The 25,958-nt window shown below is 46.5% G+C and overlaps 1 protein-coding gene across 5 annotated transcripts in view; it reads left to right on the plus strand.

Annotated features, from left to right (window-relative positions):
• The window catches only part of LOC147439642 (kinesin-like protein KIN-14I), a 175,304-nt gene that overhangs the window by 79,017 nt on the left and 70,329 nt on the right, over positions 1 to 25,958 (plus strand). For all 5 annotated transcript variants that reach the window (XR_015184623.1, XM_086485454.1, XM_086485455.1 and 2 more), the window contains 3 exons: positions 3,738 to 3,866; positions 3,945 to 4,183; positions 4,322 to 4,649. Coding sequence is in view for 4 of the 5 variants with exons in the window: in XM_086485454.1 (XP_086341580.1) it covers positions 3,738 to 3,866; positions 3,945 to 4,183; positions 4,322 to 4,649 (696 nt within the window). In the remaining variant the exon portion in view is untranslated. The remainder of the gene's footprint in view (positions 1 to 3,737; positions 3,867 to 3,944; positions 4,184 to 4,321; positions 4,650 to 25,958) is intronic.

Below are 25,958 nucleotides of genomic sequence, written 5' to 3' on the forward strand. Positions count from 1 at the left end.
ACTCTTGAAGAAATAGCTGACTAAGCTGAGCAAGTCCAGAGGCCACTCTGTCAGCAGCAGGAGAGTCCTGCATGTCTAAGCCCTCTGTCCAAAGAGCCACCACTCGCTCTCTGAGCGCAGAGTCCAGCAAGACCCTCTCAAGGATGCGTAGCATCATGCTCCCCCTCCTCTGTCTGTATGTCACCGTGAGGTTCACTGGTGCATGGTCCAAAAAAGAAGTCCTAGCCAGAATGCAGACTGTCCCACCCAAGTCATAGAAGTGGTCACTAGTGTACATGCGATCTATCCGAGATAGATTCACTCCTCCCACTCTGCGGCCCGAACGAGAGAAGGCCAGGTTTTCTGGGGGCCTCACAAAGCTAGAATGCTGCCACACATCTGAAACCCGCAGAGTCATACATAACCTTTCCCAAGCTGCCAACTCAACTGCATGCACAGTAGTATGGCTACCTCAATCTTGTCAGAGGGGTCCTCCAACATGTTGAAGTCACCCTCAATGCACCATTGCTCTGCCTGCGACAGAGACTCTACAATGTGAGACCAAAACTCTGCTCGTGCACTCGTCACATTGAGCGCATAGATGTTCAAGAAGCCCAAGAGGCACCTTGAAGCTGCATAGTGATCCACTGAGCCCTGCCAGGCACAATAATCCCTTTGTCCACAATGGCCTGCTGCCAAGAGTTCGCAATAGTCATACATACCCCTCTGTGGATGCCACCAGGTCCAAATGCAGCTGGCCAAAATGTCTCATACCGCCCACACAAAAGCTGACCACAACGTCTAATGCGGCTCTCACACAGATGATGCTCCTGTAGCATAAGAAGGTCAATCTCTCCTCCCACAAGGCATCGTTGAAGCTCCTGACGCAGTCGGCCCCTCTGGCGTTGAAACTGGGGCCCACCTAATCCCTGCACGTTCCATGAGACGATCCTCATAGGGAGCGAGAGAGAACTAATGCTGCAGCAGCAGTTAACCGTGCTATCTACGAGGCAGGCTTGGATGAGGAGTAATCCGCATCGGAGCGTCCCCGAGATAGGCTTGACTGCAAAGAGTGTCTAACCCAAGCCCAAGAAGAACGAGCCGTTTTTCATAAAGCTTTTTTTCATAATACATGCATCTCATGATCGTATTCCCTCAAGTATATAGTCATACCCCGAGATCTAGAGCTCCATCCCTTCATCATCACACTCCTGCCCTACCCATATTTACAACACCCCCCTCTCCTCATAGCTTAGGGTTTTTCTTGTCAGTAGCACTTTTATTTCATTTTTGTACCTGTTATTCTCCTGGATACCGAGAGGACATCCTCGTGTACATTTATTTGTCTTATAGGGCTGGCTTCGGTCTTTTGATCTTTGGGAGGAAAAAGTCTAGACATCACTGATCTAGACACTCTAGAACTCTCTAGAAATCCTCTTTGATGAGGCGTATTGCAATGATGTTTGTGATTATGAATTGGACTCCTGCATAGGAAGTGATCCCTGGATTCTATTTTCAACCAGCACTATCTGCAGATAATGCGTTGTGGTGGTATTCTTGCTGCTCTCCCCGTCTAAAAATTGTACGATAGTACAAATATGATATGATATGGTAACGTTACAATGTTGCATGTCTATTGGACATTGAGACTTTGAAATGCATAACACGATAAGTATGACAACTTTTCAAAACCATCAAGAACATTTCTTGCACTTTTGTATTGGCGTGACACAATTCATAGGTAGAATGCCATGCACGACGGATAATAGACGTTGTGAAGGAGCTGGGAGTGGCCTCTATAACACCTCCATATGCATATGATAGATGAGGATGAAGAAAGTAGCTCTCACAAGAAGATATGGGCTGATCTCCACTCACAAATTTGCACATCTCATCCTCACCTACACTTGACTAGCTTCCCTCTATACTTCCATAGCCTCAGCTATGATCAATTGCACTCAAGAAAGTTAAAAAGCCACCAAATTTCGTAAAAAAAACTAATTTTTTAAAAGGGAAGCCTTAGTACTTTTGAGCATAAAATCCACAAGCTTCACACTATCTCAGTAGCCCTTTCATGTATGGGCTCCATAGCTACTTTTGAACATGCACATAAGCTCATAAAAAACCATTCCAATTTAGATGCATACAAAAATTCATAAGCCTAAAAAACTAGGAAAAACCATGGAGAACATGGGGAAATACTTTCCCATTCACATGTTTAACAAAGGGCTTTTATTGACAAACTCGAGTTGTAGACATACGTGTACAAGAGAGCTCTACCTCTCATATCTTTCATCACCAAAAGACATAAAGAGAGGTGAAAGTGCAAAGGTCCACACCAACGTTCATGGCCCTCTTGAGGAGAGAGACACCCTCAACTCAAGCTGCAGGGCCCTTGCACGCACGCGATCACACATATCTATTGTCAAACATCCACCCACCACTGTAGATTGGAGTAGCGCAGGGTTCCTTCTCCACAGATGAAAACCTCAGCTCACTCACGACCAAAAGCTGTTGACACATTTTCAAAGCTTCTTGTCATTTCTTAGGGTGCACATGCTCATATGTACAAAAACAAGAAAACTACGTACATGGTGCAACTGTCACTCATGCACAGAGACACTTGGCACACACCGCCTTTGTAAACTTTGTATAAGCATGATCCATACACATGCGTGATGAAAAAAAGCACAAAAGACCATCTTCAAGCAGCCTTCAACAAGCATGGAACACTTTCACGTGTTCCATGTACATACTCTTGCTTCTTGTACGATACTTTGATGTCTCATCTTCCATAAACATCCATGTAGACAAAAGAGAGAAGAATAATGTAAATGATCTCACCAAACCATATCTATATTTCATCCAGGAACAATTTTCAAAGCATAAACCAAACAAGAACACCTTTGCTTAATGCAACAACCCATTTGTTCACCACATAATAGGCACACTTCTTACCCCTATCAGACACATAATATTGCATCTCTCTCAATCCAAAATCCTCATGCTTCAAATCATAAACCCCATCCATCAAATCGCTTGCATTCTCAATCATAACTTGTCTATGCAAGATATAATTCAAGATATCCTTGTATGCCAAACTATGAAAAGGCAACTGCTTATCACACTTGAAACTATAAGACATCCCATCATGGAGCTTTGTAAACATATCAAAACCAAGGAGTTAAGCATGTGAACAACCATCTTATGACCATTTTCAAAGCAAAAACCCTCTTTCATTTTCTTCACAACTTCCTCACTAATTCCATCTTGCTTGACATTGGAGCTTGCCATGTAACTGGCAAGCCACTGGTGAGGTGGTGACTCCTTAGCAAAGACACGAATACAACTGAGAACTAATAAATCGAGACACGAAGTGACGGAGTTCCACTTCTAAGTGCATTGGTCCGAAAGTCTAGCACCCCTTCCGGTACTTCTTTTTATATTAGTAATCCACTGAGAACTGCTAGCAGGCATGGCCTTGAAAGTTGAAACAGGGGAGGAAACTAGAAAACAATGAACCTGGCCTGTGGTGGCAAACCAGTGGCACCTGGCAGTAGAACAAAATACCCTAGACCTGGGGCCGGGCATAGACCGGTGGGCATAACCACTCCCTCACATAGGCCGGGCATAACCGTAAAAGTACCTCACATAGGCCGGGCATAACCATAAAACAATCCTCACTCCCTATGATCAGCCCCTGGGAGGTACGGGGTGTTTTGTTTCTAATTCTAATGCTGTCAATTTTCATGTTTTAGATTGATACTTTTCTTCGATCGATGCAAAAGCAACTTCAAGGTGGTCGGCGTAGCTTTTTTGGTAAAAAGTCTGTAGCTTCACAAGGTCGAGAGAAGTACTCATTGGAGGACATGCTATGCTTTCAACGTGTAAGATTGATTACTTTCACGTAGCTGTTTCTGCATTTGACAGTGTGTTTATAAGTTAAATACAGAACTCTTGTACAGGAACCAATTCCAACATCCTTGCTACGACTGAGTAATGATCTCACGAGCAGGGCAGTCAAGCTTTTCCAGTATGTACTGAAGTACATTGGCATTGATGCCAACACATCAGCAGCTACAGTGGACCTGTCTGAGCAAATGGAATTATTAACCAAGCTGTACAAACATGCTTTGAAGCGTGTTGAGCTTCGCGATGAAGTTCTACTGCAGATCTCAAAACAAACGCGTAACAATCCAGACAGGTAACTCTATCTGTTGAAGGCAAGCTGATAGATACTTCCAATATGAATATTATAAAGTTAAGAAAGATCTATGTCTAGAGAGCAAGAAATTAAAAGGATGATTACTGTGATTCAGACATGCGTTAGGTTGTAATGCAGGGCTTGTTTGCAGCGAGCATGGGAGCTGATGTACCTCTGTGCCTCTGCCATGCCACCTGGAAAGCAGATTGCAGCTTATCTATCTGAATATGTCCACGATGTAGCATATGCCAAAGATAGTTCTCCTGAAATTCAAAGATTAGCTCTTAATACATGGAATGCTTTGAAAAGGTCAGTCAAAGCAGGTGCTAGGAGATCAATCCCAGCTCAAGAAGAAATCGAGGCACTTCTAGCTGGGAGGAAGCTCACCACTATTGTGTTTTTCTTGGACGAGAGTTTTGAAGAGATTCCGTATGACATGACAACTACTGTAGCGGAGGCTGTTGAGGTACTCAAAATTGTCACAACTCACCCAGTATTGTTCAATTCATTTGCCTTTCAGAACTGAATTTGGAAATGCAAAAGCTACAGTACAAAAACAATCGTGTAGATTTTTAGCTGGCAGAATGCATGTCTTGTGGTTTGAAACTAAATGCATTGTTTTATAATGGAATACTTGGCTGCAATCAAATTGCTTTATTATTGTTGTCAATCTCATACCCTTGAGGGAGACTTAATCAGTTGTTTTAGAATTTGACAAAGGAGCTCTTACTGATATAGATGAAGGAAAACAGAGGTATGGAACATATGAGAACAGGAGTTATGCATAAAAAGTCATAGTTTTACAGATCTTCGTACGTATGCAGTGAGTAGACGTACTGATAACTGATATTTTAGAAGTACTTAGGTGCAGTAGACTTACTCTCCTGGTTCACCCGAAATTCTGGCCACTGCAAAAGCTTAAATCTTGGGGTGGAGAATGTGCAAAGACATATGCGATCACAGAGATGAAACTCAAAAAATGAAAATCATACTTGTAGATAATACGTAATGGTTACTTGTTTTCTGGGTAGGGTCTCCTTGTCGCATATGCCCCAGATTGTTTAGATTTTCTCTAGGCTGGTGAGTGTACATTGAGAAAAGTAGTTTGCCTGGTTGCTTTAGTGTGCATATGGTGTAAATTCAAAAAGAATAGTAGTGTGCTTTTTACCGCATGTTGTAGTTTGTTCTCAAGCCTTCTAGCGTCTCCTCCTTGAAGCTTTTTCCAAAAGCTCCACGTCCTTGCCACACAATTGAAATTTGGAGTCAGCCAATGCGTGAAGGAGAAGAATTTGCAGATTATAATTTCTAGAGATGCAGAGAGATCTCGTGCACGGATGGTTGTGCCCATGGAAAAAAAAATAAGTCATACCCTACGTATGGAATGGAGTTGGCACTCCACCTCCACACTTTCCATGGTCTCCTTTGCTCTCTCCAAAATCAACAGCTCCAGGAGCAGCAATGGAAGAATTGGCAAGCATTCTGGCCAAAAGTGAATATCAAGTTCCCTACCTTCAAAGTTCATGGACCTTTCCATAGAGGATGCAGATGACCATGTAAGGAGGTTTGTCTCTCTGTGTCAAGGTCGTGTCCTTAACTGTGAAGATGCTTACTTGGTGCTTTTTCCTTGGACCTTGGATAGCTTAGCAGATTAATGGTATAGTTAGTTTGCTGCTGAGAATCACTTTACAGATCGGGCGTCACAAAGGCAAAGTTTTGTTGAGGCCTTCTGACTTGGTGACTTCCAAGAGCAGGTGTTGGATGAGTTGGGATCATGTAGTCCATGGCCTCATAAACCTTGGGTCCATGCCGTCCACAACCCGAAGCAAATGAATCACCGGTTTGACCTGTGCGTCCAGACTTTTGAGCTCCTTCCAAAACTCGAGATCCTTTACCTTCTCCTTGCACACAATCCCTGCAACAGTCTTTGCATAGGAGGAGGTGCTTGTCACAAACGGGAGCTCACACGAATAATCAACAAGATGAAAATAAATAATCCTTTCAACTAAACAGAGTTGAGGGAGAAGTTCGACACAGTATTTGGGACCAGAAGATGGGCTGGTCCCCCCCCTTAAAGAGAATCCTTTATTAGGGAGAATCTTTTTACAAGCACAAGAACCAGAGAAAACCCCTTCTAACTCGATGGTCGTTCCCTCCCGTAAGGGAAATCCGAGAGGCGAGCTCTCAATCCTTTTTCCATCTGTACTCGGAGTCGAAACTCCGCTGACAATTTCCAAATTCCGTTCCCGGAATTCCCAAGCGTAGGCAAAAGCCTTCCTGCTTCTCCTTCGCGATGAAGTACCTGCAAACACACACACAAACACGGGACAACTATTCGTATGGCGAATCCACAATAGATACCTGTCGCTCTTGCGCGGGAAAAGCGACTTCCGTGCTTCGCAGTCTCGCGATCTCTTTTATCTTCTGGCGGCAGAGTCTTCTCTTGCTGGCGCTGGCAACTCCTCTGAGTGAAGGCATGTGGTGCTTTTATAGCTCCCTGGCCACAACAGAAATAGCTGAGAAGAGGCTGGCCGCGTAGAGATCGCGGCGATTTTTTTTTTTTTGGTGGGAGAGAGAATTCGTTGGCTGGTTTTGTTGCTTTATTTTCTAAGTGGCTGCCCACTTATTAAGTGGGCGGCTGGCATATTTTAAAATTAGTCTGAACCTGCCCAAAAACTCAATAAAATCTTATAAGTTAAAAGCAATGTTTTTCACAACACTTCCTAGGCGTCCCTGGATGCAACCACATGCACAAATGCAATGCAGACATAGATTCCTCGCGGGAAAGTGTCTGCTCTTCCTGGAAAACTTTTTAAAATATTCCGCTTTTTAAGGAAAGCTTCTCAGGACCCAGCTTTATTCTTGTGCTTGCGTTTTTATGCGTATTCCTCTTTCCAATTTGGATTTCCTGCCAGACCAACGAGATGTTCCCTTTTTAATGCTCCCGTCACCCCATCACGTGACGCATCAGGAATACTCGTTTCCTAGTCTCTCCTACCGAACTAACGGTAATACCCCTTCGCGGTGCTTAATGTCACCCATCATATGACGCATCAGAGTTTTCCGCTCCTGATGGTTTTTAATAATTCCAGTAGATCTATAGTTCCTAACCTTACGGTTCAAGTGTACATCTTTAAATATCCTAATTTCAATAAAAAGAAATTACTCCAGAAAATAAGAAAATAAGAAAATAGTCCATTTAGCAACAGTGCTGAACTCATCAATGATGAAAACCTGTCCGGCTGCATTTTGACATTTAGACAACTTGCACACGAAGAGAAAATTGAACGCGAAATGGGCGTCTGAATACTTGAGGAGCACTTTGCCACCCAACCTCTTGAGATACTCGGAACGAATGAAATTGCGATTGTTGATGAACGTCACAATCTTCACTGCATCTTCAATGACTGGTGCGATCCATTCTAGCTTGCTGATGTTTTTTAAAAGGTTGTTCAAGCAATGTACCATGCAAAAGCACACTGTGACATGCGGATAGTGGCCCTATACAATAGCTGCTGATGCCCTGTTTGATGCCTCCCCATCTGTGACGCCATCACATGCTCCCCGATCGTCTCTATGGCTGCTCTTCACTCTGTGGAGAGGACATCGGTGGACTTGCCACTCTTGGTGGCATCATGAGAGTGCAGAAGTACATGTCTCCACTCGAGTATGCGACAAGGCCATGAATGGATCTCTTCCTCGTATCGCTCCACTTGTCGGCAATGAGGGAAACCCCATGTCTCGCCCAAAGCTGTTGAATATTGATCATTGCTTGCTCCACGACCGCCTTCACTGGATCGAGCAAAGTGGTTCGGAGAGCTTCCGAAGATGGTGGCACATAGCTGTGCCATTCTCTCCTATCCCCTGCACCATAGCTTTCCAATACTCCGACCTATTTTGATCACACATGGAAGAGCTTAGTATCATTATTCATAGTTTAGAGATCATAGTGGCGGAAACATAGAGAACGGAAGAAACTATGAAGAGAGAGAAGATTGATAAAGGTTACCGAGCCGCGACAAATGGGATATGGTCGTGATAAAAGAATCGGGCAACGGTAGCATCCACCTCTTCCTTCTTCTTTGGGTCCCAAAAGGTGGCAAGGGTCCTTTGGCGATGAACCAGGCCGGATGAAGACCCCCCGGGTAGAGTGGAAGAAGGGAAAATGAGGGCCTTTGGGTCGATAGCTTTGTGTGCGGGCTTGGATTTAGGGTTGAATTGCAGATCCTTTTCCTCAAGCTCCTTCCTCTTCTCGACACTTATGTTGTTGTAAAATCTCACCTCATGTCCCAACACTCCAAGAAAGTGTGCCCTCACTTTTTTGTGGCCCCCTTTCCGATGATAAGAGCATAGCTTGCATGCCCATGCGTGAGCACCTCTCGCCGCCGACAAGGTGCCCTTTGAAGTCATTTTATCCCACCACGACCATTCCTTCGGCTTTTGAGTGTTGCCCGCATGGACGGAGGGGGTTGTACAAGAAGAAGAGGCCATGAGATGCTAGATATATAAGGCTAGAGCTTGTGGCATGTGCGCAATGCATTGTCACTTGTGAAGGTAAGGGTTGAGGGGGATTGCATTTTATAAGAGGGAGCTAACTTTCAAAAAAAAGCTAATCTCCCAAAAACCTACCCGTTTATGACTGTTGGCCGAAAATTGGTCTGTTGAACAGATTATAGCAGCCCTGCTAGCCCCCCTGCCCGTACCGGCCGTTCGTGCCCATTTCAGCCCGTGTCTATCGTCCCATTCCGGCAATTCCGAGACAATGCTGAAACCCCCCCACCTCCCCCGGTTCCCGAAACGCCATTCTTGCATTCCAGCCCCCTAGATCGGCTTTCCTGGTAACGGTCGTGGCCTTAACTGTGAAGATGCTGACTCGGTGCTTTTTCCTTGGACCCTGGATAGCTTAACAGATCAATGGTATAGTTAGTTTGTTGAGAATCACTTTACAGATCAGGCGACACAAAGGCAAAGTTTTTGTGAGGCCTTTCTCTCAAAGTCGACGATGCGGAAGTGTAGAGGAATGGGGAGAATGAGAATGAGAGAGAGAGAGAGAGAGAGAGAGAGAGAGAGAGAGAGAGAGAGAGAGAGAGAGAGAGAGAGAGAGAAATGAAATGTAATATTAACGTCTTCAAAAGGCCAAAATGACCTATGAGACCAAACGGTTACATGTGGTGAATCTAATACCAAGTCTGGGTACAAAAAGTACTAAGAACTGAAAAGAAAATAGTCGGTAGGGGTGGGGTGAAAGCTCATTGACAGTCGAGGCATCATATACATATACATCAATATCCAAAAGGCTGTAGAGATACACAGGGTGAGTTGATACAATGGAGCTCATTGACAGTCGAGGCATCATATACATATACATCAATATCCAAAAGGTTGTAGAGATTCGATGTCCTCCCATGTAGGCACTCTGTTGGGACGGCTCCTATGTGGCGCCAGTATGGTATGGATCCTCTGTGGCAATCTGCGTCGATGTCGAGAGGGCCCCCTCATCCGTGGGCGACGGGACTGCCCCAACTCTATCGCCGGATCAAGCAGCATGCCTCTGGTGCCTCTGGTGTTGTTATGTTGTTGGGGCTGCTCTGACTCCTCTATCTGTGACTGAAAGAAATCTGAAATTTTCCGCTGTTGCTGGATCTCTCTCGTTGTGCCCCTCTTCAAGAGGTCCTCTCTGTGTTTGCGAATTTCCAGTAAGTATAATCCGAGGCATCTCTGATCCTGGTATCTCATGACTCTAGAAAGTGGCCCAAAACCCTCTCTGAATAGACAGTGAAAGTGGCCTCGTATTTCATAGTATACTGGGCAGTGACATATGTAATGTAGCTCTGTCTCTGGCTCTATCTGGCACACCTGACAAATCTTGGACTCAGCGGGTACTCCTCTAAGAGATGTGCGTATCTGACCAATAGCACATCGTATCTCGTGGGATAGATGAGTGTCCATGTATCCTGGTCTGATCACAAAACCATCATCCGTGAGTTGGAGAAGATGCTCTTTATAGAGAGTCATCTTCGTACCTAGCTCATGTGTAGGTTTTATCCATGTCCTCTTTGTATCCAGATGAATCAAGTCTTGTCTGATGAGCCTGGTAATCTCTGCCCTAGTGAGGGAGATGAAGAGTGCATCCAAAGAATACTGAAATGGGGTAGCCGATCCATACTAAAGCCATGTAACTGAAACCAAGATGCCATCTTTGCATACCAACATGATCTATCTCCCTGCAATTCCAGTTGTCGCTAAGACTCTAGTGCTATTCGAGCATATCTGTTTGTAGGGAGAGCCCAAGTGCTATGCATAAATGAAACTGATCGAGTGAGTGCCGGAGGAGTAGCGAGCTCTGCCCTAATAATGTCAAGTGGTACTGAGGCCTTGGCTCTAATCATCCGAGAAATCATAGACGTCAAGGGCTTCTCCATACATCTCCATCCATCGGTTTTGCCAACTCTGCTATGATGATCAACTGAGGGTCCCCATATCTCTACTCCATACAACATGGCCGAAGTGACCAAAGTGTCAAAGAGCCAAAGCTTTGTCCGAGGTTCCTGGGACTGAACCTGCGAACATATCCTCTCAAGTCTCCCCAATGCTGCATGGGCTCTGGTCAATCGTGTATCCGCTTCTCGCCTCAGGGAAAATACTGGACCATTGAAAACCGCCCCAAGATAAGTGTATGTATTTGCATATTCCACAGTCTCTTGACCATATGTAAAAGTGGGGGCGGACCTCCCTACCCACTGCGCCGTGGTGTTAAACACCATTACCTTGGTCTTACCAAGGTTCACAGACAATCCACTGTCCCGTGCAAATACATGCAATGCATCCAAATGACGTTGCATTCCCTCTGGAGAATCTAAGATCAGCACAATATCATCAGCATATAATAGCAACGGAATCCATGTCCCTGCAAGATGAGCACCTCTATCACCCTCTGCCTGTACATAATGTGAAAACTCATCTACATATACCCCAAAGAGAGTCGGAGATAGGGACAACCCTGCTTCACCCAAATGGTGGAGTGAACCATGTCGGACATGCCGTGAGTAGTGCGTACCTGTCCTACCACTATCCTGTATAAAGCTAAGATCCCCCAGATCAGCTCTGTAAGCACCCCCATGTCTTGCAATCTGCGTATGAGTCTAGCTCGTGGAACTGTATCAAAGGCTTTGCGGAAATCCACAAAGCTACAATATATCCTCGTGTCTACCCTCCTCAATAATGGCTCTGAGTGTCAAAATCTGGTCAAGAGTGGAGAAACCTCTCCTGAAACCTGCATGTCTGCTGCCCGTATGCCCTCTCTCTCTGCCCATCCACTTAGCTCATGCTCAAGAATTGATGCATATAGCCTAGCCAGAGTGTGACCAACCATGATGGTTCGGTAGTTCCAGGGAAGCATAGGATCTCCTGACTTGAAGATAGGCACAATAGTGGACATACTCCAAGTCTCAGGGAAACCCTCGTACATGGCTCTTCATAGCAAGAGGCTCTGCAAGCATATCTGGCATGGATAAAGTGCTCTGCTACCGGACCATCATGATCTTGGGCTCTTCCTGTCTTCATCTTGTCAATGGCTTTCCTTACCCTCTCAACAATAAAGAAAGTACATGTTTCTGGGCATGCCTCTGGAGGATCAGGTAAAGGTGGCTGCCTCGATGCTGTATAGAGAGATGTAGCATATTCCCCCATGTCTCTGTGGAAGTGATGGCTGGCGGTGGAGAGATGTAGCATATTCCCCCCATGTCTCGGTGGCAGTGATGGCTGCCGAGAGAGAGAGAGAGAGAGAGAGAGAGAGAGAGAGAGAGAGAGAGAGAGAGAGAGAGATGAAATGAAATGTTATATTAACGTCTTCAAAAGGCCATAGTGACCTATGAGACCAGAAAGTTACAAGGTGGTGGATCTGATACAAAGTCAGAGTAACAAAATAACCTAATCAACATTACAAAACAAAGATATATATTATGGGATTCTAGATTGGTCGATGTGAGCTAAAGCCGAAAACTAAGCAAAAATGGGCGGCTAGTTGGGATAGCTGAATCACAAAAGATCTAACATCGGTCGTTGGCAAATCTCATCAATTTCCTCCATGGTTAGTAGTCTGACCGGGCTTCGTACATGCCTGGCCAGCGTGTTCTGAATCTTTTGACGTAGCCTCTGCCGATGCTGTGTAGTCCTACGCAGTCGTGGGCGCTTGGATTTCCCTAGTTCAATCGCTCGGTCAATCAGTGTGCCTCTGGTGTGAGACGGGGGGGAGCTCTGCTATGGAAGTGGCTCTTGCGGCTGTCCCGTGTCTGCTCTGAAGAAGTCTGTAATCCATCTTTGAGACTGGTTAGCCTCGCCATTCATCAGGCTCTCTCTGTGTCTGCGCAGCTCGAGCAAGAACAAACCCAGGCATCTTTGATCTTCGTATCCCATTACTCTTGAGAGTGGTCCAAAACCCTCTCTGAACAAGCAATGGAAGCGGCCTCGTATCTCGTAGTAGACGGGGCAGCGGCATGTATAATGCAGCTCTGTCTGAGGTTCCATGTTACACAAGGGGCATGTCCTGGCCTTTGCTGGTACTCCGCTGTACCTCCCGGTTTCAATCCGCAGCTGGTGAGATGATGTGCGTAACTGGCCAATAGCCCACCGTATCCCATGAGACAGGTGGGTATCCATGTATCTGGGTCTCATCACAAAACCATCTTCCGTACGCTGGAGAAGGTGGTCTCTGTAGAAAGCCATCTTCGTGCCCAGTTCTTTTGCTGGTTGTATCCATGTCCTAGTGTCTAGCTGGGTCAGGTCTTGGCGGATGAGCTTGGTGATCTCCGACTGTGTAAGAATGAGAGATGGTGCATCCAATGAGTACTGGAATGGTGGCAGCCTGTCTATGCTGAACCCATGCGCCTGAAACCATGATGTCATCTCCCCATACCAGCATGTTGTATCTCCTTGTATGGCTAACTGTCGAGAGGACTCAAGTGCTATGCGAGCATATCTGTCTCTGGGAAGTTCCCATGTGCGGTTTATGAAAGAGACTGATCTGGTGAGCGCATCTACCACTAGTGGGGGGGCCGCCAGCTCTGCTCGGATAATGGCCCGTGGTACAGATGCCTTGGCTCTAATGAGCCGCGAGATCATAGAGACGAGAGGTTTCTCCATGTTCCCCCATCCGTCTGTGCGACCCGGCCTCCCGTGGTGATCCAATGAAGATCCCCATATCTCAGCCCCATAGAGCAATGTTGAGGCCACCAAGGTGTCAAAGAGCCAGAGCTTCGTCCGGGGTTCCTGAAACTGAACCTGCGAACACATCCTCTCCAATCTACCCAATGCTGCATGGGCTGTAGTCGGTCTGGTCTCTACTGCTCTTCTGAGTGAGAATGTGGGTCGAGTAAAAACCACTCCAAGGTAAGTGTAAGCGTCTGTGTACTCCACAGTCTCCTGGCCGTATGTGAATGTAGGTGCTGATCTCCTGATCCACTGTGGGGTGGTATTAAACACCATAACCTTGGTTTTACCAAGGTTGACAGACAAACCACTTTCGTGGGCAAACGTATGCAAAGCATCCAATTGGCGTTGCATTCCCTCTGGGGATTCGGAGATCAACACAATATCGTCCGCATATAACAAAAGTTGAATCCATGTCCCTGCCAACTATGCACCTTTATCCCCGTCCTTGTCAATGTAGTCAGAAACCTCATCCACATACATACCGAAAAGAGTAGGAGAGAGCGGGCAACCTTGCTTCACCCCAATAGTGGAGTGAACCAGTATTGAGAGTCCCTCCGGGGTGCGTACATGCCCTACTACTGATCTGTATAATGCCATGATCCCCCAAATGAGCTCTGTGGGTACTCCCATTTCCTGTAATTTGCGCATCAATCTAGCTCTGGGTACTGTGTCAAAAGGTTTGCGGAAGTCCACAAAACTACAGTAGATCCGTCTCCCATGAGATCTGCCTTCCTCGATGATGGCCCTGAGTGTCAAGATGTGGTCAAGAGTAGAGAAGCCTCTCCTGAACCCTGCCTGCCCAGTTGCCCGCAGTCCTTCCCTCTCTGCCCATCTACTCAGCTGTTGCTCAAGAATGGATGCATACAATCTTGCCAGTGTGTGCCCAATCATAATAGTGCGATAGTTCCCAGGCTCCATGGGGTCTCTTGATTTGAAGATAAGTACGATCGTAGATAGGCTCCAAGTGTCCGGTAGGCCCTCACACATGGCACAGTTAAACATAACTGCTAGAAGCTCTGCTAGTAAGTCTTTGGCATGCATGAAATGCTCAGCGACTAGGCCCTCATGATCATATGCTCTCCCAGTCTTCATCCTGTCAATAGCTTTTTTCACCATCTCAGCGGTGAAAAAGACACGTGTGTGGGCATGGGTCAGGGGGGTTGGGGAGGGGCGGCTGTCTAGGTATTGTGTACAAAGATGATGCGTACTGACCCCAGGTCTCTGTGGAGGAAATATCAGGGGGGGGGGGACTGCTCATGAAAGAGCCGCCACGCCTCGCGCGAGTCTTGACTCAAGAATAGCTGATATAGATCCTGCTCGAGTCGAGCCAAAAAAGCCCTCTTCTTCCGCCGCACCAGGCGTCGGAAGTTCATCTGTGATTGTCTGTGAGTGACGTCCCCCAACATCACCTCCTTCTGAAGTGTGGCTCTAGTCTGGCGGCACTCCTCATCTTACCAGCTGTTCTGAGGCATGCTCCCAGATCGACGACTCTGCTCAGGCTGGGTGTGTGGGTATGCTTCTGCTGCTGCCTCATGTAATGTCTGTGTCAGTATAGTAGTTAGCTCCTCCAGAGGTCGCCCCGGGTCCTTAGTGCATAGGCGTCTGTATATTCCGTCCATGTATACAGAGTCCGTCTCCCTTGTGAATGTGTAGCGAGTAGGGGCTGCTACTCGTGGCCTGTGTGCTACACTGAACTGGAAGGAGATGGTGAGTGACACCAGAGCATGATCCACTGCCACCCCGACCGGTCTGGGCCCAACTATGAGATCCTGGATACTAGAGATGAGGTTCGGTTGTGCCATGACATAGTCCACCGTGCTGGCTCCATGTCTGTGTGGGAAGCATGTAAAACCTCCCGCAACAGGAAATCTCTGTAGGCCGTTCAAGATGGCCAATCCATGTGCAGTGCCCATGTCTATCAGGTGTCGCCCATACTCAGTATATTCCATATCGTGTGATAGTCTGGAAAGGCCCGTTTTTGCTACATCTATCTCTCTTAGCATCTCCTTTGAAGTATCATAAAACACTGCCTGGTGATGGGCAGTCCTAGCATTGAAGTCCCCGAGGATGATAATTTCACCGTCCCTAGAGAACTCCCATATGTCATCATCCAAAATAGAGAAAGGGGATTGTCCTCTGGGTGGTGCATAAACTGATGTGCTCGGGGGGAAGTAACAAATAGCTAGATAGAGGTATCTGCCTGTCTCTGCTTTCAGTCTCACCCACATGTACCTAGCCTGCTCGTCCCTGCGGGCTATATGTATCAGTGGCTGCAGATCCTCTCTAAATAACACTGCCACTCCTCCCGAGCCCCGCCCTCTGTGCTCTGAGCGTGTCTCCTGTCTGTAGGCTGTCTCCCACCTGTATCCATTGATGTGAGGCATGGATTACCGAGGGGCCTGGTGTGTCTCAGAGTAGAAGATGATGTCTCTTCCAGTAAAGCTGTCCTCAAAAGCACCCACATCAAGACGCATAGATCCATTGCAGTTCGAGGCAGCTACGTTGAGTGTGGTCCCATAAGACTCGCACCGTCATGTGGAGCGTCGCTCAAGTATTACCACTTTTCCGTCTCGGTAAAAAGCGATCTTGCCTTTTCCTCTTGCCGCTCTAATCTCTGGCATTACTTCCTGCATATGAGCGATCTGCGAGAGGGTGAGATCATCCCCGAGAAAGATGCCAGTCTCTTTAAGAGTTGGTCTTTTCTTCAAGAATGACTTCTTTGCCTCCATGGAGGGAAAACGGAGGATGAGTGCTCTTTCTTTTGAGGTTTCTCCACTGCCTCCATTTTTCTTTATGTTGCCCACTCTCCATGCCCTTGTGTGTGTCGGCTCATGAATCCCCATCAAGGCTGTGAGTTCTTTTACTTCTTCGTCCACATTGCCTTTGTCTTTAAGACCGCAAATTCTCACATGTAAAGCGCGCATCCTTCTCCTCTGCTCCTCCTCTAGTGTCTGGTTAATGATGTTGTTGGGTGTGGACGTGGGCGTTATCTCCTTGTCTTTTCTTTTCTTGGCCACCTTGATCCATTTCTCGGCTTCGTCCGCCTTCTGTTGGGTTTTGGTAAGAACATCCACCCAAGAAGTCGTCATTTCTTTGTGTTGTTCTTCTCCCTCTTTGATGGCCCGTACTTGTTCCTTGATCGTGTTGATTTCTTCGATTACTGAGGGTTGCAGTCTGCCCTCTTCCAGTGTGTTTCTTGATCGGGCTTTGGCGAGTTCTTTCTTGAGTGACGCGATCTCTTCCTCTTGGGTCGTCACTCGGTCTTCCAGCGTGCTTATTTTACTCTCTTGGATCAACACACGTCCTTCGAGTATGTTTATTGTGCCCTAGAGACTACGGTTCATTTTGGTAATGGTCTCCGTCATTTCCTCTTCACATTTTTGAATGGCATTCTCTAGGGGGTCAGCTTTATCGTTCGTCTTCCTCATGTTTGATCGCCGTCCACAAGGGGGGTTAGATGTACGTGTGCACCCACCCTAGCAGCAGGCGCGGCCGTTGGGCGTGCGTGGGGGAGTCGACCGCAAAGGAGTCGCTAGATGCACGTGTGTACCCACCCTAGCGGTGGTCTCGGCGAGTGGTGGAGCACGAGGCGGTATGGCCCGGGGGAGATAGCGGTAGTTATAGATTGGAGAGTGAGAGAGAAGGGGGGGTGGGAGTATGGTAGATAGAGTGGGGGGAAGGGGGGCGGGCGGGAAAAAAATAAAATAAAATAAATAAATAAATAAATTTTAATTCCCTACGCGTAGAGGATAGACATCCTACGTGTAAAAGAAAAAGGGGGAGGACAGGGACAATCTACGCGTAGGAGAGGGGGGGGGGGGGGGGGGGGGGGGGGGCTCAACAGGGCGCCACTGTGGTGCAGCGTGCGAGCAGGGCAGGGTAGAGGGTGCGCGAGTGCAGGCAGTGCACGCAGCGTGGGCGCGAGGGGCAGCGGGGACGCGAGGGGGACGGGGGTGCAGCGCGGGTGCAGGGCAGGGACGGGGGTGCAACACGGGTGCGGCAGCGTGCAGACGGCAGGGCGCGGCAGAGGGGCAGCAGGGGGGGAGGTGCAAGGAGCGCGAGGGGCAGCAGGGGAGGGGAGCGCGAGGAACAGCAGCAGGGGGAGAGGAGCGCGAGGGGGACGGGGGTGTAGCGCAGGTGCAGGGCGAGCGGGAGGTGCAGGGGGCTCAAGTTTTTGTGTTCCTATGAGTGTCTTTTGATGCTCAAGTATGCGGGTGAGGTATGTTCCGAGAGTTGTAGGGGAGGGGTCTGTCTTGGATAATAGGTCCACAAAGGTAGAGCAACCGCTTAGAAGTGGTTGAAAATTAGCCCGGATGTGAGCGTATTCTGGGCATTCCAATGTCACATGTGCTTCATCTTCGGGAGCTTGCATTGTACATGATGTGCATATCCGTTTAGAAGCATCAATTTTCAGCCAGCCCTCTGTTTCTATTTTGAGCATATGTGACCTTGTGCGTATCAAAGAGATGGCTCTTCGTGCCATGTGGGGCATGGGTGTTCGTATGTGGGCCTGGGCTTCCATTGGGTTTGTGCTATAGCCTTCCCAATACTTTGTGTTGACATGCTTGCAATAGTATTCAAATTTCGAGCGGTGTTGCGTTGTCTTCCACTTGGTGTGGAGGCTATTTAGTAATGCAATTTCAAAATTCAGCATGTGTTCTCCCTCCTCGCCCTCCTCAATAAGCATGTCCACATATGTCTCTACATTCCATTTAGCGAACCATTTCTTAATGTCCTGTATGAGGCTCGATGACAGAAATTTGCTTTTTTTTGTCTTTTGCGGCGTACATCCCGTTTCCCATGCAATGCGGGGGATTCGAGTAGTAGGCATCGCTTTGACCTTCATGATATACGTGTACATTTTTTCCAATGCTTTCATTTCTAGTGGTCTCTTGCCTGTCTCCAAGAGTAGCACGGAGTATGGTGTCGTCTTTTTGACCCCCATGTGTCGATATAGAAACTTTTTCTGAATTTTTTCAATTTCATTCCATGTGTGGGCTGAAATGCTTGCTCCCTAGATTTCCACTCCGTAGAGGATGGCTTGCACTACGCATGTCTCAAAAATGGTCGCTTTTATCTCCCATCTTTTTATGCTCTATTGTGTGCACATGTTTTCAAATTGATAGTACTTGGCATGGCCGATGTCAATTCTATTATGTGCGCATTGTCCCCAAGCATAGTTGCATGGGATGTCAATCCCCAAGTACTTGAAATTGTCGACTTTCTCAATTTGTTTCCCTTGATACATGAGGGGGGCGTGGATATCCATCTTACGAGTCTTTACAATCATGAACTTTGTTTTGTCTACATTGATTGATAGACCCACATTTTCACAAAAAGCATGTAACGCATCGACCAATTTCTATAGAGCTGTAATGTCATGGGCGAAAAGAGCCACATCGTCTGCATAGATGAGCATGAGAAGTGTAAGCATCCCGATGGCTGGTTCATCCCCTTCTAGTTGAGGGAGGAAGCTTTCTATTTGATCAATGCACAATCCAAAAAGAGTAGGGGAGAGGGCATCCTTGTTTGACCCCCATGTTGCTCGAGAAAGCTTTGGACAGCCCTTCGTTCGTTTTTAGTTGACATATGACTCTGTCATAGAGACGTGCTACCGCACTCCTGAGATGCATCGGTACTTTTATGCATTCCATCCTTTTCCATATACCCATTCTCGGGACCGTGTCAAAGGCTTTAGTGAAATCTACAAAGCAACAATATAATGTTTTTCCCTTTAGCCGACTCTCTTCCATTAATACCCTGAGTGAAACAAGGTGATCAATGGTGCTATGTTTTGGTCGAAAACCTGCTTGTTCTTTTGCTCGTTTTCCATTTGTCTCTGCCCATGTGCTTATGCTTTGTTCTAAGATGCTTCCCAAAAGCTTTGCCATGCAAGATCCTACCATAATGGTACGGTAGTTGGTAGGCTGATTTACATCCCCTTTTTTGTAAAGTGCTTTGATCCAGTTCTTTTGCCAATCCTCGGGTAGCCCTTGAACAATGGCTTGGTTTAGCATTCTATGTATCCACTCTCTGGCTCTCATACCTGACCATTTAAGCATTTCTGAGTTCAAGTGTAGTATGTCCGGAGCTTTCCCATTTGCAAGTTTCTGTATGCCTTTATTAACTGTTTCGGAATCAAAGTGGTCTTGGGTATGGAGATCGGTTTGCATGTGTGGCATTTCTTCCGCATTATTATGCACATATAGTTGTTCCACATACATGTACATGTCATCTGAGCTTATGTCCCCCATAATGTCATGTCTCCGTCCTTTTATTTTCAGCCATTCCTTTTTGGGATTTTTCTTGAAGTTGGCTATGGCTTGTGTCTCCGTGCGTAGCTCATAGTTTCTTCTTTTCCGCCTCTTGAGATTTGTGTAGTCTTTTGATAGAGTTTTCCATTCCGTGTTCGTCGTTGACAGTGCCCGCAATTGTTTTTTTTGACATACTTGCACTCTTCATCAAACCAGGGGTTATGCGGTAGCCCTTTAACATGATTTCCTCGCCGATGCGTTTTTCCCATTGTTTGTTCCACGGCATCACATAGAGCTTGTTTGAAAATTGGCCATGTTTGTTCAATGTGTGATGGCATGGGTACATGAGCAAGTGCATTGTCTAGATGTTCTGCAAGAGAGAGAGAGAGAGAGAGAGAGAGAGAGAGAGAGAGAGAGTTGAAATGATATATTAACGTCTTCAAAAGGCCAAAATGACCTATGAGACCAAGCTGTTACAACATAGTGAATCTGATACCATGTTCGGAATAAAAAAGAACTGAAACAAAAATACTACTACTACAAGCTGGGACTGCATGGATGTGCCAGCTAATACAAAAAGTGCCCAGTACAATGTGTAGTACAATGAGACAAGGGGGGGGGGGGGGGGGATATGGTAGAGATCCATCCTCATCTGCACTGTGGACGTTGAGAAAGTATGGCTTGAATCCTTTGCTGTAGTCTCCGTCAATACTATGTAGCTCCTCTCCTCAATCGTGGTCGTCTATATGTCCCTAGCTGCTATGGTGGCTGCTCCTCTGGTTGTCCAATATCTAGTGTAAAGAAATCTGTAATCTATCTCTGGGACTGTCTCTCTCCAGCTCTCCTCAATAAAGGCTATGCCTGTGTAACTCAAGTAGATACAGTCCAAGGCATCTCTGATCCTCATAACTCATGACCCCAGATAGAAGCCCAAAACCCTCTCTGAATAGACAATGAAAACGGCCTTGTATCTCATTGTACACTGTGCAATGACATATGTAATGTAACTCTATCTCTGGCTTTAGATGACATAAGCGGCATATCTTGCTATTTGTTGTTACCCCTCTGAATCTGCCAGTCTCAATCTTGAGCTGATGTGAGGATGTGCGTATCTGGCCAATGGCACAACGCAAACCATGAGAAAGATGTGTGTCCATATAGCTAGGTTGAATCACAAACCCATCCCCTGAGGTGGAGAAGATGCTCACTATAGAAAGCCATCTTCGTGCCCAACTTCTGTACCGGCTTTATCCATCTCCTCCTCTCTCTCTCTCTCTCTCTCTCTCTCTCTCTCTCTCTCTCTCTCTCTCGGCTGATTAGAGCTAAGGCCCCCGTACCGCATGATATCATTCGAGCAGAGTTAGCTGCCCCCCCCCTATGGAGATTGAGGCGCTTACCAAATCAGCCTCCTCTGTACACAGTCTATGGGATACTACCAGAGATAGATATGCCACGTTCCCCTTAGAGTCCTCTAGACAGTTAGCTCTACAGGGGGATACATCATGCTGGTCTGCACAAATGACATCATGGTTTCAGACACATGGTTTCACCATGGACAGGTTGCCTCCTTTTCAGTACTCTCTACAGGCATCCTTGATGTCTCTGACACGGGTGGAGAGAGAGAGAGAGAGAGAGAGAGAGAGAGAGAGAGAGAAATGAAATGAAATGAAATGCTATATTAACGTCTTTGAAAGGCCAAAATGACCCATGAGACCAAAAAGTTACAATTGGTGAATCTGATACCATGTTTGAGTATGGAAAGTACAAAGAACTAACTCTAAAACACTAAGGGAATGAATCTGAAGCTGATTCGCAATTCAAACGAGATAGAGGGGTGGGGGGGTCGGGGGCGGGGGGGCGTTTGGTTGGTTCAAATGAAATCTCTTATCGGTCGTTGTCGAATCTCATCAACATCCTCCATGGTCAGTACTCTGGTTGGGCGTCTTGCATGTCGAGCCAGAGTGATCTGTATCTTCTGCTACAGCCTTTGTCGATGGTGGGAGACCCCTCGAGCTCGTGGGTGTCTAGATCTGCCTAGCTCAATGGCTCTGTCAATCAACGTACCTCTAGTGTGGATGGGCTCTGAGATCTGGTGTGATGACTGCTCCTTTGGCTCTCCCCTGGCTGGTGTAAAGAAATCTGTGGTTTGTCTCTGAGACTGTCCCTCCCCTGATGTTCTCAGCAAGCTCTCCCTAAATCTGCGGAGCTCTAGCAGGAACAATCCGAGACATCTCTGATGCTCGTATCTCATGACTTTAGAAAATGGTTCGAAAGCCTCTCCAAACAGACAGTGGAAGCGGCCGCGTATCTCATAGTACGCTAGGCAATGACGTGTAGTGCAGCTCTATCGCTGGCAATAAGCGACATAGGTGACATATCCTGGCCCTTGCTGGTACCCTTCGAAATCGGTCATTCTCAATCTGGAGCTTATGTGAGGATGTACGTATTTGCCCAATAGCGCATCGTATCCCATGAGATAAGTGCGTATTCATGTATGCACGCCTAGTCACAAAACATCGTCCGTGAGTTGGAGAAGATGCTCTTTGTAGAAGGCCATCTTCATGCTCAACTCCTAGGTTGGTTGTATCCACGTGCTCCTGGTATCTAGCTGAATCAGATCCTGGCGTATGAGTCTGGTGATCTCTGTCCGTGTGAGAGACAGGGAGGGTGCATCCAGGGAGTATTGAAACGGAGTCAATCTATCCATGCTAAAACCATGGGACTGAAACCATGCTATCATCTGTCCATACCAACATGCTGTATCGCCTTGTAACGCTAGTTGTCGAGATGACTCGAGGGCAAGCCGAGCATATCTGTCCCTGGGGAGATCCCATAAACTGTGTATAAACGATACTGATCTAGTCAATGCCTCAACCACGAGTGGAGTGGGGGGAGCTAGCTCGGCTCGAATAATCTCATGCGGCACTGAGGCCTTAGCCCGAATCATCCGATCAATTGTCACAAGACGGGCACCACGTGCCAATAGAAAAGAAGAGACTGAGCAGACTTTTAGCACTTCAATAACAACTGAAATTGAAAGAGAGAGACGACACGCGACACAGTGTGGTGGAATTCCACCCCAGAGAGTATTGGCCCCAAACCTTGGCACCCTTTCGGTATTTCTTTATATTGTATCAACTCAGTACAAGCCGGTACTCTAGACTATGCACCTTCTCCAGGAAGCATGCCAGAGAATGAGCCCTTAGCACATATTTAAAGGCCCTAGGCCCCAAAAGCAGTTTACATGAAAAGCCTTCAAAACTCAAAAGCTTCTGGTCCAAAAGCAATGCCAAAAAGCTGCCAGTGCGATTTGCCGAATTCCGTACAACTGCCATGTCATCAGTCAGCGCAAAACGCGGAGCGTCCGTACAACTACCATGTCATCAGTTTTGTGTGTATGTGTGTGTGTGTGAGTGAGTCCTACTTTATTTTAATCCCTTTATGTCACTGGGGCCCCATCGGACGGGGTTCCCATAAGTTGGTAGGACTTCTTCTTCTTCTGCTAATTGTTCTTCTTAGGATTTAGGCCCCTCGGCCGGCATCTATAAGTTGGCTCCATTCTTCAGGGCTTTGACACGTCAATATTTTGTGACATCCCCCCTTCTTGAAAGAAAGTAATTGCCCGCGATTACATCATATCTGCAAAACAACTCAAGTCGGCTCAAAAATTTATGAGGGTCATTTTGAGGGACAATCACTTTGCTCTTTTTGTTAAGGAGCTAGCTTCTCCTTTCGGCTCTTTTGATCAAGGAGTTGGCTTCTCCTTTCGGCTTTGTTGATCAAGGAGTTGGCTTCTCCTTTCGTCCAGCTTGGAACTCTTGATGACTTTTTCATGCCTGGAACGTCGGAACGGCTTTCGGCCGGCTGGAGACTCATGGAACGCCCCGGAACGACACCCGTTCCGACAGACTGTTGGAAACCGGAACGATCGGCCGGTCCGCAACGGACCCGGAACGGCTGAAACGGCCGGAACGGCCTGCTGGCTGTTCAAAGAAGAACACATGGATTGGAAAGATATGCGACTGCTACAATGGACACATTTGTGGATGTTTTGGAAACCCCTACAACTTTGCTCAAAACAAACGTGCACATTGGGAACAAATGCGGTCGGTACAATGGACACATCTATGGATGTTTTGAAAGCCTTGAAAAGTTAAAACTGTGCTCAAAGTAGACACACATGAATTGGGAACAAATGCGACTACTACGATGGGATGGTTAGAGTTGGGTAATGAGGTAATGGACATTGCACACACCATACTATCATCATAGATGATTCCTTCATAATAGAAGCCTCTAGCCCTTAGCCTCCAAAATCTATGTTAGTTACTCAAGTAGATATAGTTGATAATACCTAAGCTTGCAAAAGCTTTTGCACAGGCAATAGATGCAGAAATTTAAAAAACACATAGTGAAACTAGGTATAGAGAGATGTGAAGCATAACATTTTCTTGTATAGAAAGATTCAACAAAACATAGAATGAGACTAAGTACAGAAATATGTGAAGCATAACGTTTTCTTGTATCCAACTATATCTTATGTAGGTTGATCAATGCTACTGCAAGAGGAGTGAGTGGAGAGTACTACAAGAGTCATGATGTACTTCGAGATTTAGAGATCTCACCAATGTGTTGATGCTTATGCCACTGATGTTTTCCTTGCCTGGGCATTGTGTTTGTTCAATGTTGTGTATGTGCTATGCACTCTGGGTGCTGCACATCCCAATCAAGTCATAATAAGGTTGAATGGTCTTCGAATCGTGTTTTCAGTGGGTATTAGAGTCAAAGGACTCTAGTACTACTTGTATTCAAACACATAACGCTAAAAAAAACAATATTTGGGTGTTTTTTTAGCCTCCCATTCCGCGCCGTTCCCGTTCCCCCGCTCAGCAGGGAGGTCCCTCGCTGTTCTCGTTCCGTGTTCCGGGTAACTCTGAGTAAAATGAGCCATCACACCCAGACCGCATTGATGTTCCACGGGTGTCTTGATGCACTAAAATTACATACCCAGGTAATCTCATCCAATTAGGAATATTCAGTGGTTGGCACATCACAATGCAACACAAATGCTCACATATGCATGTTACAAGACATAGAAATATAAAGTCGCCGATGAACACTCCTCCTGCATAACCTAACAAGGTCCGGGCCAGGAGATATTCAACGACTCCCTCATCACTCCTCCCGCATAACCTAAAAAGGTCCGGGTCGGGAGATATTCAACGACTCCCTCATCACTCCTCCCGCATAACCTAAAAAGGTCCGGGCCGGGAGATATAGAGGCCTTTTACAACCAAACGCCCCTCAGACCGGAGCCTGCGTCGTTTGGAGGTGCTGAGAATAACCACTGCTTAGCCTGCGTTGTTTGGAGGTGCTAAGAGTAACCACTGCTCAGACTTATTAATACTCCTCTTGCATAACCATTTAGGTCTGGGCCGGGAGCCACAACAGCAATTATTTTACAAGCATACAACCAAACGCTCCTTAGGCATCGGCCTGCGTCGTTCGGAGGTTTCTAGCATACAACAGAACGCTCACGAGGCATCGCCCGTTCCTTGTTTCAAACAATACCAAAACAATATTTCTCACTTCTCTAGCCGGGAGTAAAATCACCAATCAATGAAAGCAGTATTAAAACCAGAGTCAAACATTGCAAATCGGCACCAAAACAGGTTCAAAACAGACACCATTCATTTCAAACAAATTCCAACAGGACCACCAAACAAGTTCTCAATTAGATTTCAAACTTAAAAAGCAATCTCGACATCGGTCGATCTTGAAAAGTCGATTGACTTTCCATCCTGTAAACTGCATTAAAAATTAGGGTTAGATTCCTTCCATAAGGTTGTAGCTGACCACAGTATCGTCCATCAGCTCTTGGATAGATAGTGTTCCTCTGGCAGCAATGGTAGTCCCAAGGCAGCAATCGCATCGGACCTCCAAGGTCATCTGCTCGTGAAGAGACATCTACTGAGAGATGTTGAGAAATTTCAAGTTATAATCTGCTAGGGTTTCCATGGCAAGCATTTCAGAAACCATATAACTTCGGGCAAAATTTTTCTTGAAAGCTTGCCAAGTCCTTGGAGTGTGCGGCTTGGTAGCTGTAGCATCAACATCTGCATGGCACTGCTTTTGAGAAAAACAATGACTCGAAACAAACCTTGGATCCTTCTTTGCAAGTGATCTTTTTGGCTTATGCCCTATAAGACATGAGCGGTGAAGACGAGAGCTCGCGCGATGCGCAATGAAGTAAGGATGGGAGTGGCTAATAAAATTCCATTAGTCTTTGGTTTCAGAAAAGCACACGCCTGATG

Source organism: Adiantum capillus-veneris, chromosome 16 (genome assembly GCF_014529385.1).
Source record: "Adiantum capillus-veneris isolate H3 chromosome 16, ASM1452938v2, whole genome shotgun sequence".
Lineage (NCBI taxonomy): Eukaryota > Viridiplantae > Streptophyta > Polypodiopsida > Polypodiales > Pteridaceae > Adiantum > Adiantum capillus-veneris.